The sequence below is a fragment of the Oncorhynchus clarkii genome, chromosome 29, assembly GCF_045791955.1.
Source record: "Oncorhynchus clarkii lewisi isolate Uvic-CL-2024 chromosome 29, UVic_Ocla_1.0, whole genome shotgun sequence".
NCBI classification, from domain to species: Eukaryota; Metazoa; Chordata; class Actinopteri; order Salmoniformes; family Salmonidae; genus Oncorhynchus; species Oncorhynchus clarkii.
The window spans coordinates 24,446,489-24,459,512 of record NC_092175.1 but is presented as its reverse complement, the minus strand read 5'-3'; the positions used below and the strand labels follow the sequence as shown (position 1 = coordinate 24,459,512).

Genomic DNA, 13,024 nt, shown 5'->3' with positions numbered 1-13,024 from the left:
ACCCCTGCCTTGTGAATGATCACCTCCGAGGAGGAGCGAGCAGGAAGGCAAAACAAACAATGATTCTGTCCCAGCCCGAGGAGGAAATACCTGCAGAGAAGCAGCAGTAAAACCATACTACCTTACTCTCTATCTCCAGCAGAATAGCAATGTCTACAGTGCATTTCTATGTTTTGTAGAAAAAAAAGAACCAACCGATGACATCTTCAAAAGTTAAAACATTTTAAAAACTCGTTGCAGTTTTTGAAAATCAAAGTTTTTTTGCTTTTAATCCTAACCTCTTTTTTATGACCTTTCTTCTTATCATTTTAACCACAAATCATTGAAACGCACCATTTTCACATATGTAGACACTGGTTTGGTGCTGGAGATATTGAATATGAAGTTGAAAAGTGGCAGAATTGCCCTTTAAGAAATAGCTTTCAAGAAAGCTAAACAAGTTATAGTCTCTGGAATTATATGGACTAGTGAGACTGTATTCTCACTCACCACCTGGGTTATAATCCTGACTCAGACAGAGTAAAGTCTGGATGAAAAAGGTCAAGATGTAAAGTATATGGACGAAAAGTTAGCAGAGGACAACATGAAAAGGAGAGATCTGAAAGGTAGAGGAAAATAACTGAGAGAGAGAGAGAGAGAGTGTGTGTAGGGTGGATGGAAATATGGATGTGAATGGACAAGAGCAAAGAAACCTCAAGTTTTTGAAGCCATCACGCGAGGTCTCACTCAACCCAGGAGGAAACCGTGGTTAGTGAAGGAGGCAAGCACTTCTAACGTATAAACATATCCAGTGGAGAGAAAAAATTTCCCCATCAATGTTATCAATAACAAAAGGTATCTTCTCTCGCTCCCCAACTTCTCTCTCTCACCAAATCCCACAGATCAATGCTGAAAGCTCCGAAGATCTCAACTACAACTGTAGCTCTCTGGAGAAGATTAGAGTAAGATGAGAAAAATGAATTGCACCTCCTCTTCCTTCCATTCTTCCTCTACTTCTAATGCTCAGGCCTAAGACTCCCCACTATATCCCCCCTTCCTTCCTCCCTCCCTATAGTGTGAAACTCTCACTGACTGCTGAGAATCAGACACGACCGCTTGAAATATGAAACAGTATGAAACAGTTAACCAGACACAAAGCCAGCACTGTTTTGAAAACTGAAAGTAGTTTTTCTTTGGGAGGAGAAAAAAAAACATCTTATAAATATTGAAGCATCTGATCTCTGTGGGAGTCGTTGTGCACCGCACGGCTCAGCGCGACAGTTTTTCCGCCTGTATTTCTCCTTCAAACACATAAACAAATCCGCTAATTCATTCCAAAGGCAGCCGCAGCCCAAACAAAACAAAACAAAAGGGGCTGTATTTTGTGTCCCTGTCGAGGCCTCTCAAAAGAATACAACTCCCAGAGTTCTCGTTAAACACGGTGAAGGCTCATGAATATTGCATGGCTCTCTTAGCCGTGTTTACACTGACCTCGTTTCTCACTGTATACACCATGAAGATGACAGGAGAGAACATAGACCACACTCCCGCCATGAGCACATATTACCTCACTGTAGGTGAGTGAGAAGACACCAGTCAGAGGATGTTACGGGGAGTCACAGTGGAAGAGACCACAATGCCTTCCGAGGTCTGGAAGAATAACTGGGCAAGTCAGTTAAGGACAAATTCTTATTTACAATGATGAACTTCTTAACTATCTTCTTAAGATGATTGTCGCTAGGCAACCGAGCTAGCTAGCTATCTAGCTAGCAAAGACAATCATAATAGCATATTTTTACTGAGATTACTGGTCAATTTTTTAAATTGGATTTAAAACAATCAATACTGAAAATGTAAGATTAAGTTTGTGAGTGAATTAAAACATGTTCAATTGCTTTCATTAACTTATTTTCTCTCTGCCTTGAGTTTAAGAACTTTATTGAGGAATAGCAACTTTTCATTAATGTATTTTTAAGTATAAAGTTAAGGAATAAATGGCACTTAAGTATACGTTTCTTCTTAAGAAGATATTGTGAATTCGGGCCTAGGCCAAGAGGGACCGCTGTGACCTTACAGAACCCATAGCTGTCTGTGAGAGAAACTCTTTTACATTCCTTCTCTGTGAACATCCTTCGCTCTGGAGGATAGGGGGCCAGCTGATCATTTTCTGAAATAGACGTAACCCTCCCCAGAGGAGAGACGTAACCCTCCCCTGAGAGAGATAGAGGGATATGGAAAGGGAGTGTGAGCGTTTGGGCTTATGAGAGACGCTTTGAGGACACCTCTTAATGCTTGACGCAAACATGAGTGTTTTTTGTTCCAGACTGAATTGAAGGCTTTGGTGTGCATTATTCACAGCCAATATCCATCTCAGCCTCTCCTCTCACGGAAATGCCTGGCTTGCATATCGTCCTATTAAATTTTGATCACTTGTGGAGGGGAGAGATCAGAGACTGGCTTTTACATTTTTCATATTCTGCTTAAACCCCACTACAGTTGCGTGACAACAAAGAAAAATGTGGTAGTCAATAGATGATTTGTCCCTAATCCAAATTTCCTACAAAATTGTGAGTTGAGAGTAAAGATCTCATGATGGGCTGCTTGTTGAAGAAGAGTATTGAGAGTACCCTCAACCAAGTATGCCCTGAACAACATTAGCCTACCTCTCTGTTTGCACAGACACAGCAGAGAAAGAGAGAGACAAAGAATTATACAACTTGACAGATTCAAACAGCACACAAGGTTGGATTATACACAGACAGAATGAGAAAAATCCATAGCGAAAGAGAGAGGGATAGTGAGAAAGAGCCAGACAGAGGTAGGGAAAAATCCCCAGAATGGCGTGTTACCCAACTCCTCCACATCCCTCCCTCCTTGAAGAGAAGGCCCTGGCTTGTCTGACTGGAGGCATGTTACTAATGCCTGTTTAACTCCGGTTCTAGGTCACCATGAGATAAACACACTTTATTCAGCTTCGCCAAACCCCGGTCATTAGACAGTGGCAGTCCCCATTCATGGTGTGCATTCACGGGCCCTGGCCCAGGGATTCACTAACACACGGGGCAGAGGGGATCCTAATATACTGGGACTGCCTGCCAAGGGGACAGCGCACGGGGACACTGACTGTGCCTCTCTACCCTTGTTTAATCGACTCCTAACTATGGATGCACGATATATCGGTGAACATATCGGAATAGGACGATATTAGCTAAAAATGCCAACATAAGTATTGGCCGATGTCTAGTTTAACGCCGATGTTAAAAACCGATGTCAAAGCTACCGTGCATACCTATATAACATAGATACTTGATGTAATAACGCCACGTAAAATGTTGCGCTACACGTGCAACACAGCATTCCTAACCTAGCCCACAATGTATGCTGTGTGGATCGAGCAGTGAACAAGTCTAGCAGTCATTTCAGTGAGACAACTCAAAGGGCGAAATCCATTAAAGCCAAGATAATGGAATTCATTGACCTTGACAGTCAACTGTTCACTGTCATGGGTGATGTTGGCTTTTGCTGACTGGTCGAGCACAAGTACACACTACCAAGTGCGTTATTTTTCAGATGTTGCCCTACCGGAGTTACACAGTAATAGCGTCACTGCTATTAGTTTCACAACATATATACTATGGAACACCGTTTGGGTCTTTGCATGTCAAAAAATATACAGTAGTACGGTCAAAGCTGTACAAAAAAGTCTGCAAACACCAGCCACAAACGATGTGTTCACAATACCGCGTTGGTAATAAAGCATAATTTATTGGACCGCAACTTCTGGGGTAGCTAGTTAGCTTTAGCTTGGTACCTAGCTAGCACCAATACAACCAGCCTGAAAACAATGACCAGTAGAAACTGCAGTCATTTTCATTATTCTTAGCAATGATTTAGGAATCCTTGTAATTATTTGCTAGGTTGCTACTTATTTTTTCGCCTATTGAAATTGAACTTCAGTTCATGAAAATAAATAGCTAGCCAGCTACTTAACCCTGTTGTCCAAAGCTAACGTAATATGCAGCCAGCTAGCTTCATCTGGCTAGTGAGGCTCGACCGGGCCGGGTTATGTGTTGTGAAGCTAGCCACAATAGGGATTATGCACAATTGTGTAATTTGCAGTTTGCCTTCAAAATAAAAGTATGTATTTGACAGTGGGCAAATTAATACAAATAGTATAATTATGCAATCATGCTTTGGGGATGTTTTTCAATGGCAGGGACTGGGAGACTAGTCAGGACTGAGGGAAAGATGAATGGAGCAAATTACAGAGAGATAAAAACTTGCCCCAGAGCGCACAGGATTTCAGACTGGGGCGAAAATTCACCTTCCAACAGAACAATGACCCTAAGCACACAGCCAAGACAACACAGGAGTGGCTTCGGGACACGTCTCTGAATGTCCTTGAGTGGTCCAGCCAGAGCCCGGTCTTGAACACGATCAAACGTATCTGGAGAAACCTGAAATAGCTGTGCAGAGACGCTCCCCATTCAACCTGACAGAGCTTGAGAGGATCTGCAGAGAAGAATGGGAGAAACTCCCCAAATACAGGTGTGCCAAGCTTGTAGCGTCATACCCAAGAAGAGGCTGTACTCGCTGCCAAAGGTGCTTCAACAAAGTACTGAGTAAAGGGTCTGAATACTTATGTAAATGTGATATTTCAGTTATATTTGCTAACATTTCTAAAAACCTGTTTTTGCTTTATCATTACGAGGTATTGTGTATAGATTGATGAGGGGAAAAAACACATTTAAATACATTTTAAAATAAGGCTGTAATGTAACAAAATGTGGAAAAAGTCAAGTGGTCTGAATACTTTCCGAAATACACCGTACTTACACGAGGTATTTGAGGTGAAGGCAGGGTAAAGTGACTAGGCATCAGGATAGATAATAATACGAATGTGTGTGTGTGTGTGGTGTGTGTGTGTGTAATGCGTATGTATGTGTGTTTGTGTTGTGTCGGTATGCGTGTGTGTGTTATGTGTGTATGTGCATAAGTAGTATATATGAATGTGTGTTGGTTTTCTGTGGGAGTGTTACTGTTGTGTGTATGAGTGAGTGTTTATATGGTGTGTGTGTATATGTAGTCTAGTGTACATAGGGTCAGTGCAAGATAGAGTCAGTGCAGATTGTTTGGGTACCATTAATTTCCTATTTAGCAGTCTGGCTATTTAGCAGTCTTACTGAGTAGCAGAGTGAACAGTCTATGGCTAGGTTAGCTGGAGTCTTTGGCAATTTTTCGTGCCTTCCTCTGACACCGCCTGATATAGAGGTCCTGGATGGCAGGGAGCTCGGCACCAGTCATGTACTGGTCTGTCCACACCACCTTCTGTAACATTTTGTGGTCAAGAACAAGTGACGTGCATTCACTATACCAAGCGTGATGCAGCTAGTTAAGATGCTCTCGATGGTGCAGCTGTAGAACTTTTTGAGGATCTGAGGGCCCATGCAAAATCTTTTCAATCTCCTGAGGGGGAAGAGGCGCTACAGGGCCCTCTCCACGACTGTGCGGGTGTGTGTGGACCATGTTAATTCCTTAGTCTGTTGTATTATTCACGGTTGAGCCAGACAGAGTCTCGTACTCAAGTACTATTTGAGAAGGTCTGGTCACACAAATTTCCTAAGTGGCAAAGGTCCAGATGGATATCGTCATTTATCGGCGTAGTAACAAACCCCCACCTCCCACCCATGTGACCCCAAACTGTTTATACCCCTCTTGTTGGCGGAAAGAACATTTTGCAGTTTTATAGGTAATTTCCTGCAATTCTACACATTTTGCTTGAGGCAGAGAATAGTTTTGATGTTTTAAAGCTTATTTCCTGCGGCCTTGTGAAGTAAGCATTTCACGGTAAGGTCTACACCTGCTGTATTCGGCGACTGTGACAAATACTATTTGATTTGATGTGATTTGTTCCTCATCCTCATGTTGGCTAATGGCTGCTCCCTGTCAATCAAGCGATACCCTGGGGAGTCCCGCTCCAGAGAGGATAATGAAGATTGTCAGATTGCAGCATAGTTGAACTGTAATGGTGTGGCAAATTGTTGTGATAACACTGATTACATGTTAATAATGGACATTACTGCAAAGACACACGTCAGAGGCTGAGGAACCTGTTTCATACCGAGGGAACATTTTAGAAAATGGAGAGTGAGTGTGTATGTGCATGTGCATATGTGGATAAGTGTGTTGGTGTCATTGTACATTTACAGTGCATTCGGACAGTATTCAGACCCCTTGCCTTTTTCCACATTTCCTTATTGTAAAATGGATTCAATAGTTGTTTTCCCCTCTTCAATCTACACACAATACCCCATGATGACAAAGCAAAAACACATTTTTAGACATTTTGGAAAAATAAAATGGAAATATCACATACATAAGTATTCAGACCCTTTACTCAGTACTTTGTTGAAGTACTTTTGACAGATATTACAGTCTCGAGTCTTGTTGGATATGACGGTACAAGCTTGGCACATCTGTATTTGGGGAGTTTCTCCCATTCTTCTCTGCAGATCCTCTCAAGCTCTGTCAGGTTGGATGGGGAGCGTTGCTGCACAGCTATTTTCAGGTCTCTCCAGAGATGTTTGATCGGGTTCAAGTCCGGGCTCTGGCCGGGCCACTCAAGGACATTCAGAGACTCCTGCGAGAGCCACTCCTGCGTTGTCTTGGCTGTGTGCTTAGGGTCATTGTCCTGTTGGAAGGTGGACCTTCACCCCAGTCTGAGGTCCTGAGCGCTCTGGAGCAGGTTTTCATCAAGGATCTCTAAGTACTTTCCTCCGTTCATCTTTCCCTCGATCCTGACTAGTCTCCCAGTCCATGCCGCTGAAAAATATCCCCACAGCATGATGCTGCCACCACCATGCTTCATCATAGAGATTGTGCCAGGTTTCCTCCAGACGTGAGGCATTCAAGCCAAAGAGTTCAATCTCAGTTTCATCAGACCAGAGGTTCTTGTTTCTCATTGTCTGAGAGTCTTTAGCTGCCTTTTGGCTAACTCCAAGGGGGCTTTCATGTGGCTTTTACTGAGGAGTCGCTTCCGTCTGCCCACTCTACCATAAAGGCCTGATTGGTGGAGTGCTGCAGAGATGGTTGTCCTTCTGGAAGGTTCTTCCATCTCCACAGAGGAACTCTAGAGCTCTGTCAGCGTGACCATCTGGTTCTTGGTCACCTCCCTGACCGAGGCGCCTCTCCCCCGATAGCCCAGTTTGGCTGGGCGGCCAGCTCTAGGAAGAGCCTTGGTGGTTCCAAACTTCTTCCATTTAAGAATGATTGAGGCCACTGTGTTCTTGGGGACCTTCAATGCTGCAGAAATGTTTTGTTACCCTTCCCCAGATCTGTGCCTCGACACAATCCCGTCTCGGAGCTCTACAGCCAATTCCTTCCACCCCGGGGTTGGTTTTTGCTCTGACATGCACTGTCAACTGTGGGACCTTACATTGACAGATGTGTGCCTTTCCAAATCATGTCCAATCAATTGAATTTACCACAGCTGGACTCCAATCAAGTTGTAGAAACATCTGAAGGATGATCAATGGAAACAGGAAGCACCTGAGCTCAATTTCGCGGGTCATAGCAAAGGATCTGAATACTTGTGTAAATAAGGTATTTCTAAACACTTCTAAGAACCAGTTTTCACTTTTTCATTGTGTGGTATTGTGTGTTGATTGAGGGGGATTTTTTTTATGTAATCCATTTTAGAATACGGCTGTAACGTAACAAAATGTGGAAAAAGTCAAGCGGTCTGAATACTTTCCGAATGCACTGTATGTGTGTGTAAACGGCTCCTGCTCTTCAGGACAGAGTACAGGGTGAACAGTACATACGATGTAGTGACTCACCGAGCTGGATGGCATGCCCAGGTTGGTCTCGGTGTAGGTCTCTGTCTTGGGTTCCACAGCGAGCTCGGCCTCCAGGATCTTCTCCACGGGCATGTCCTCGTTGATGCCGCTGGTTGACTCCACCTCGTTCTCACTGCGCTCTTTGGCCCGCTGGCGCTCCTCCTGGACGGCTGTGTGTAACAAAACTGGTTCCGGTCACTACTGCTGCTGCGGTGTTGTCTAGTGTGTGCGGTGTTTGTGTGTGTGCGTACATATGTAAATAGTGCGTGTGTATCATTATTATTACATTAAGTCTGATATAAAGACCGAGGTAACAGATCTACACTGAAATATGTGAGTCCCCATAATTACAGGACACGTGAAGAGACATGACAGGAAATACAGTAGAGTGTGGACACAACATATACAAACGCTTCACCTTCTCTCCTGCTCTGTCTCAATGTAGAGCACAATAACAAACAACAAGCTCCTTTCATGACCACCATATATTGACACATTAATAATGGATGTGGTATGAGTCCTCATTTACGCCCTGCATGTTTACCACAGACACTGTGACAGAATGGCTTTGACAGACTGACTGGCGCACAGACACACATCAATGGGGTCTTTGTGTAAAATAATGTTGTTTTTAGTCTGTCCAGTAAATAACAGTCTCACTAAGTCTCTGTGTAAAGCGGGAACTTGTTGGATCTGCTGTGTGATTGGCTTGGCAGGGAGACACAGGAAGTGGTTTGTGTGCTGAGCAGACACCGAGGCTCACTGTGGCCGAGGCAACCCTAACCGCACCTCCACCCAGAGAGGCATATGTGTGTTCATATGAAACCGTAAGGGGAGGCGGTTGCTATGTGCTGCCTCTGGGTTTCAACCCATTTCTTCCCTCTCCTCTTCCCACTAAACGTAAACACTCCCCCACACACACATCTACACACACGCACACACACACACACACCTACACACACACACACACACACACACATCTACACACACACACACACACACACACACACACACACACACACACACACCTACACACACACATCTACACACACGCACACACACACACACGCACACACACACACACACATCTACACACACGCACACACACACACACACACACACCTACACACACGCACACACACACACACCCACACACACACACACACATCTACACACACGCACACACACACACACACACACACCTACACACACACACACACACACACACACACCTACACACACACACACACACACACACCTACACACATGCACACACACACACACACACACACACACACACCTACACACATGCACACAAATGAAGACACTTCATATTCTTTCTTTCTTTTCTTTCTTCCTATTCCAAGTGCTGAATCACAGGGGTGGGGGTTCTGGGAAGGGGAGGACAGGGAGAGAAGAGGAGGGGGGGGACGAGGGGCCCCACTTTAGAGGAACTGCTGTCTGGCGGTGGAGGTCAGCCCAAGGGTAGAATAGTTGTGCTGGAGTCAGAGAGAGGTGAGGAGGGCTGAAATCACGTTAGCTTTATTTCCCCCTTCCCCTGACTGGGAGAGCATCAATTCATTTAATCCTGTTTTTCTGCGGATTCGCTCAGCCTTTTGGACTACCGCTGCCTTGTTCTCCCCCTGCCTCAGGGTACAGGGGGGCTTAGGCTAGCAGAGTGAGGTGAAAGGCAGTAAATGATAATATCCTTGAACGGAGGTTGAGCCCTATGATGATATAAATAAGAGTGAATGGGGGTAGGGAGGGAGGGATGAGGGGTGCATGCTGAGGTCAAGACAAATTAGTCCGAGAAAGAAAAGCTCTTATCTACTTATCATAGACTCTCTTGTTTTCTCTTTTCCTTTGCTTTGGTTTTGTTCTGCGTCTGACACTCATTGGTTAAGGGTGGGCTGAACATCTGCATGTTGGTCTAAGATCAGTTTTGTATTGTTTTTGCCTGGTGCAGTGGTTCATATTCAGAACAGGGAAAGCTGATCCTAGAATAACATAAAGTGATTTCTGATATGGAAGGGGACTGTGTGCTTCAGATTATGCACCTTAATAACTGGAATACCACATTCTGTCTCTAAAGCCATAATATTTCATGACTGAACTTAGGAGTTAAAACAGTATTCCAGATCAATAGTTCACCTTAGAGAGTGATGATGCGGTTCTGATGGAGAGAGCTAGTGTGTCATCCACTCTCTGCTTCCTACAGGAAGTGTGAACAAGTGTGCTAAGAGTGCTAATTTCCTCCTCTCTTATGAAGTGCTAAAACAACCTCTTCCATTTTCTCTCTCGTTCTCACTCTCCTCCCTTCCTTCTCCTACCTGCTCTCCCTCTCTTGTGGTAAATCATTGCTCTTCAAGTGAAATCAGAAAGTATTCATCATGAATAGGTCTGCCTATGAAGGCTACCAATCACTGAAACATTCTCAAGCTAGTCTTGTCAATGAAAGAGCCCTGATATGAATCACCTGTAATAAAGACTTCCATATTCCATTAGCTGCTTATTTCAATCTTGAACGCCTCTGAGGAAGTCAGTAATTCTACATGCACAATGTGAGTCCTCTGCAATTACTGCTCCTCATTCAATAGTAATGAAGAGGCAGATGAGTTGAGCTCTCATTATCACACAAGTGATCTCAACACACTTCAAGTTCTCTACATGAGGAGCTGAATGATTCCTGACAGAGGGAAGGTTGAAGTGATTCTGTGTGTGTATGCGTGCGTGCGCACGTGTGTGTGTGAGAGAGAGGGATAGAGAGAGAGATAGAGAAAGGTAGACAGAGAGAGAGAAATAGAAAGATAGACAGAGAGATAGATATAAATACAGACAGAGAGAGGGAGAGGGAGAGAGAGAGAGAGAGAGAGAGAGTACAGACAGGCAGAGAGAGAGAGTACAGACAGGCAGAGAGAGAGGGGGAGATTGTACAGACAGGCAGAGAGAGAGGGAGAGATTGTACAGACAGGCAGAGAGAGAGGGATAGATTGTACAGACAGGCAGAGAGAGAGGGAGAGATTGTACAGACAGGCAGATAGAGGGGGAGAGATTGTACAGACAGGCAGAGAGAGAGAGGGAGAGATAGAAAGACAGACAGAGAGAGAGGGAGAGATAGTACAGACAGGCAGAGAGAGAGGGAGAGATAGTACAGACAGGCAGAGAGAGAGGGAGAGATAGTACAGACAGGCAGAGAGAGAGGGAGAGATAGTACAGACAGGCAGAGAGAGAGGGGGAGATTGTACAGACAGGCAGAGAGAGAGGGAGAGATTGTACAGACAGGCAGAGAGAGAGGGAGAGATTGTACAGACAGGCAGAGAGAGAGGGAGAGATTGTACAGACAGGCAGAGAGAGGGGGAGAGATTGTACAGACAGGCAGAGAGAGAGAGGGAGAGATAGAAAGACAGACAGAGAGAGAGGGAGAGATAGTACAGACAGGCAGAGAGAGAGGGAGAGATAGTACAGACAGGCAGAGAGAGAGGGAGAGATAGTACAGACAGGCAGAGAGAGAGGGAGAGATAGTACAGACAGGCAGAGAGAGAGGGAGAGATAGTACAGACAGGCAGAGAGAGAGAGGGAGAGATTGTACAGACAGAGAGAGAGGGAGAGATAGTACAGACAGACAGAGAGAGGGAGAGATAGTACAGACAGACAGAGAGAGAGGGAGAGATTGTACAGACAGACAGAGAGAGAGGGAGAGATAGTACAGACAGGCAGAGAGAGAGGGAGAGATTGTACAGACAGGCAGAGAGAGAGGGAGAGATTGTACAGACAGGCAGAGAGAGAGGGAGAGATTGTACAGACAAGCAGAGAGAGAGGGAGATATTGTACAGACAGGCAGAGAGAGAGGGAGAGATAGTACAGACAGGCAGAGAGAGAGGGTAAATAGGCCTTTATCCTCAACGGCATGTGCTGTACCTTCTCTCTTCATTCCACAGGCCAGACACTTCTGGTAGCGACAGTACTGGCAGCGGTTGCGCTGGCGCTTGTCGATCAGACAGTCCTTGTTGTCGCGGCAGGTATAGGTCAGGTCCTTCCGCACTGTCCTCTTGAAGAAGCCTTTACAGCCCTCACAGCTGTACACTCCATAATGTTTACCTGGGGACAGACACGTCGTTTTAACTTCAACAAGTACATAGAGAGTGGCTATTAGACATTTAAGACACATTTCCCACACACTTATCCTCAGTTTCTTATTGGGGATAATAAAGGAAAAATGATATTGATTACATACTGTTTGGACAATAACAGAGGGGTGAAAATGGTGACTATAAGCATAATGTATGTTACTATGTTATGACATTGTGCTGTCCTGATGAACAGCGTTTGTGAAGATCACTAACCTCTAAGCGTCTGTCTGATATCTGTCTGATATTAACAATCTCCTCCACATCCTGTCTGATATTCTGTCTGATATTAACCATCTCCTCCACATCCTGTCTGATATTCTGTCTGATATTAACCATCTCCTCCACATCCTGTCTGATATTCTGTCTCATATTAACCTTCTCCTCCACATCCTGTCTGATATTCTGTCTCATATTAACCTTCTCCTCCACATCCTGTCTGATATTCTGTCTGATATTAACCTTCTCCTCCACATCCTGTCTAATATTCTGTCTGATATTAACCATCTCCTCCACATCCTGTCTGATATTCTGTCTCATATTAACCTTCTCCTCCACATCCTGTCTGATATTCTGTCTGATATTAACCTTCTCCTCCACATCCTGTATGATATTCTGTCTGATATTAACCATCTCCTCCACATCCTGTCTGATATTCTGTCTGATATTAACCTTCTCCTCCACATCCTGTCTAATATTCTGTCTGATATTAACCATCTCCTCCACATCCTGTCTGATATTCTGTCTGATATTAACCTTCTCCTCCACATCCTGTCTGATATTCTGTCTGATATTAACCTTCTCCTCCACATCCTGTATGATATTCTGTCTGATATTAACCATCTCCTCCACATCCTGTCTGATATTCTGTCTGATATTAACCTTCTCCTCCACATCCTGTCTGATATTATGTCTGATATTAACCATCTCCTCCACATCCTGTCTGATATTCTGTCTCATATTAACCTTCTCCTCCACATCCTGTCTGATATTTTGTCTGATATTAACCTTCTCCTCCACATCCTGTCTAATATTCTGTCTGATATTAACCATCTCCTCCACATCCTGTCTGATATTCTG

At 44.4% G+C, this 13,024-nt stretch overlaps 1 protein-coding gene across 8 annotated transcripts in view; it reads right to left on the bottom strand.

Moving 5' to 3' along the window:
- The window catches only part of LOC139387915 (retinoic acid receptor RXR-alpha-A-like), a 140,726-nt gene that overhangs the window by 24,053 nt on the left and 103,649 nt on the right, over positions 1-13,024 (bottom strand). For 6 of the 8 annotated variants that reach the window (XM_071134285.1, XM_071134286.1, XM_071134278.1 and 3 more), the window contains 2 exons: positions 11,736-11,915; positions 7,818-8,002 (listed from right to left, as the gene is read on the bottom strand). In XM_071134285.1, the coding sequence (XP_070990386.1) occupies positions 7,818-8,002; positions 11,736-11,915 (365 nt within the window). The remainder of the gene's footprint in view (positions 1-7,817; positions 8,003-11,735; positions 11,916-13,024) is intronic. The other 2 variants (XM_071134279.1, XM_071134282.1) reach the window with 1 other exon arrangement.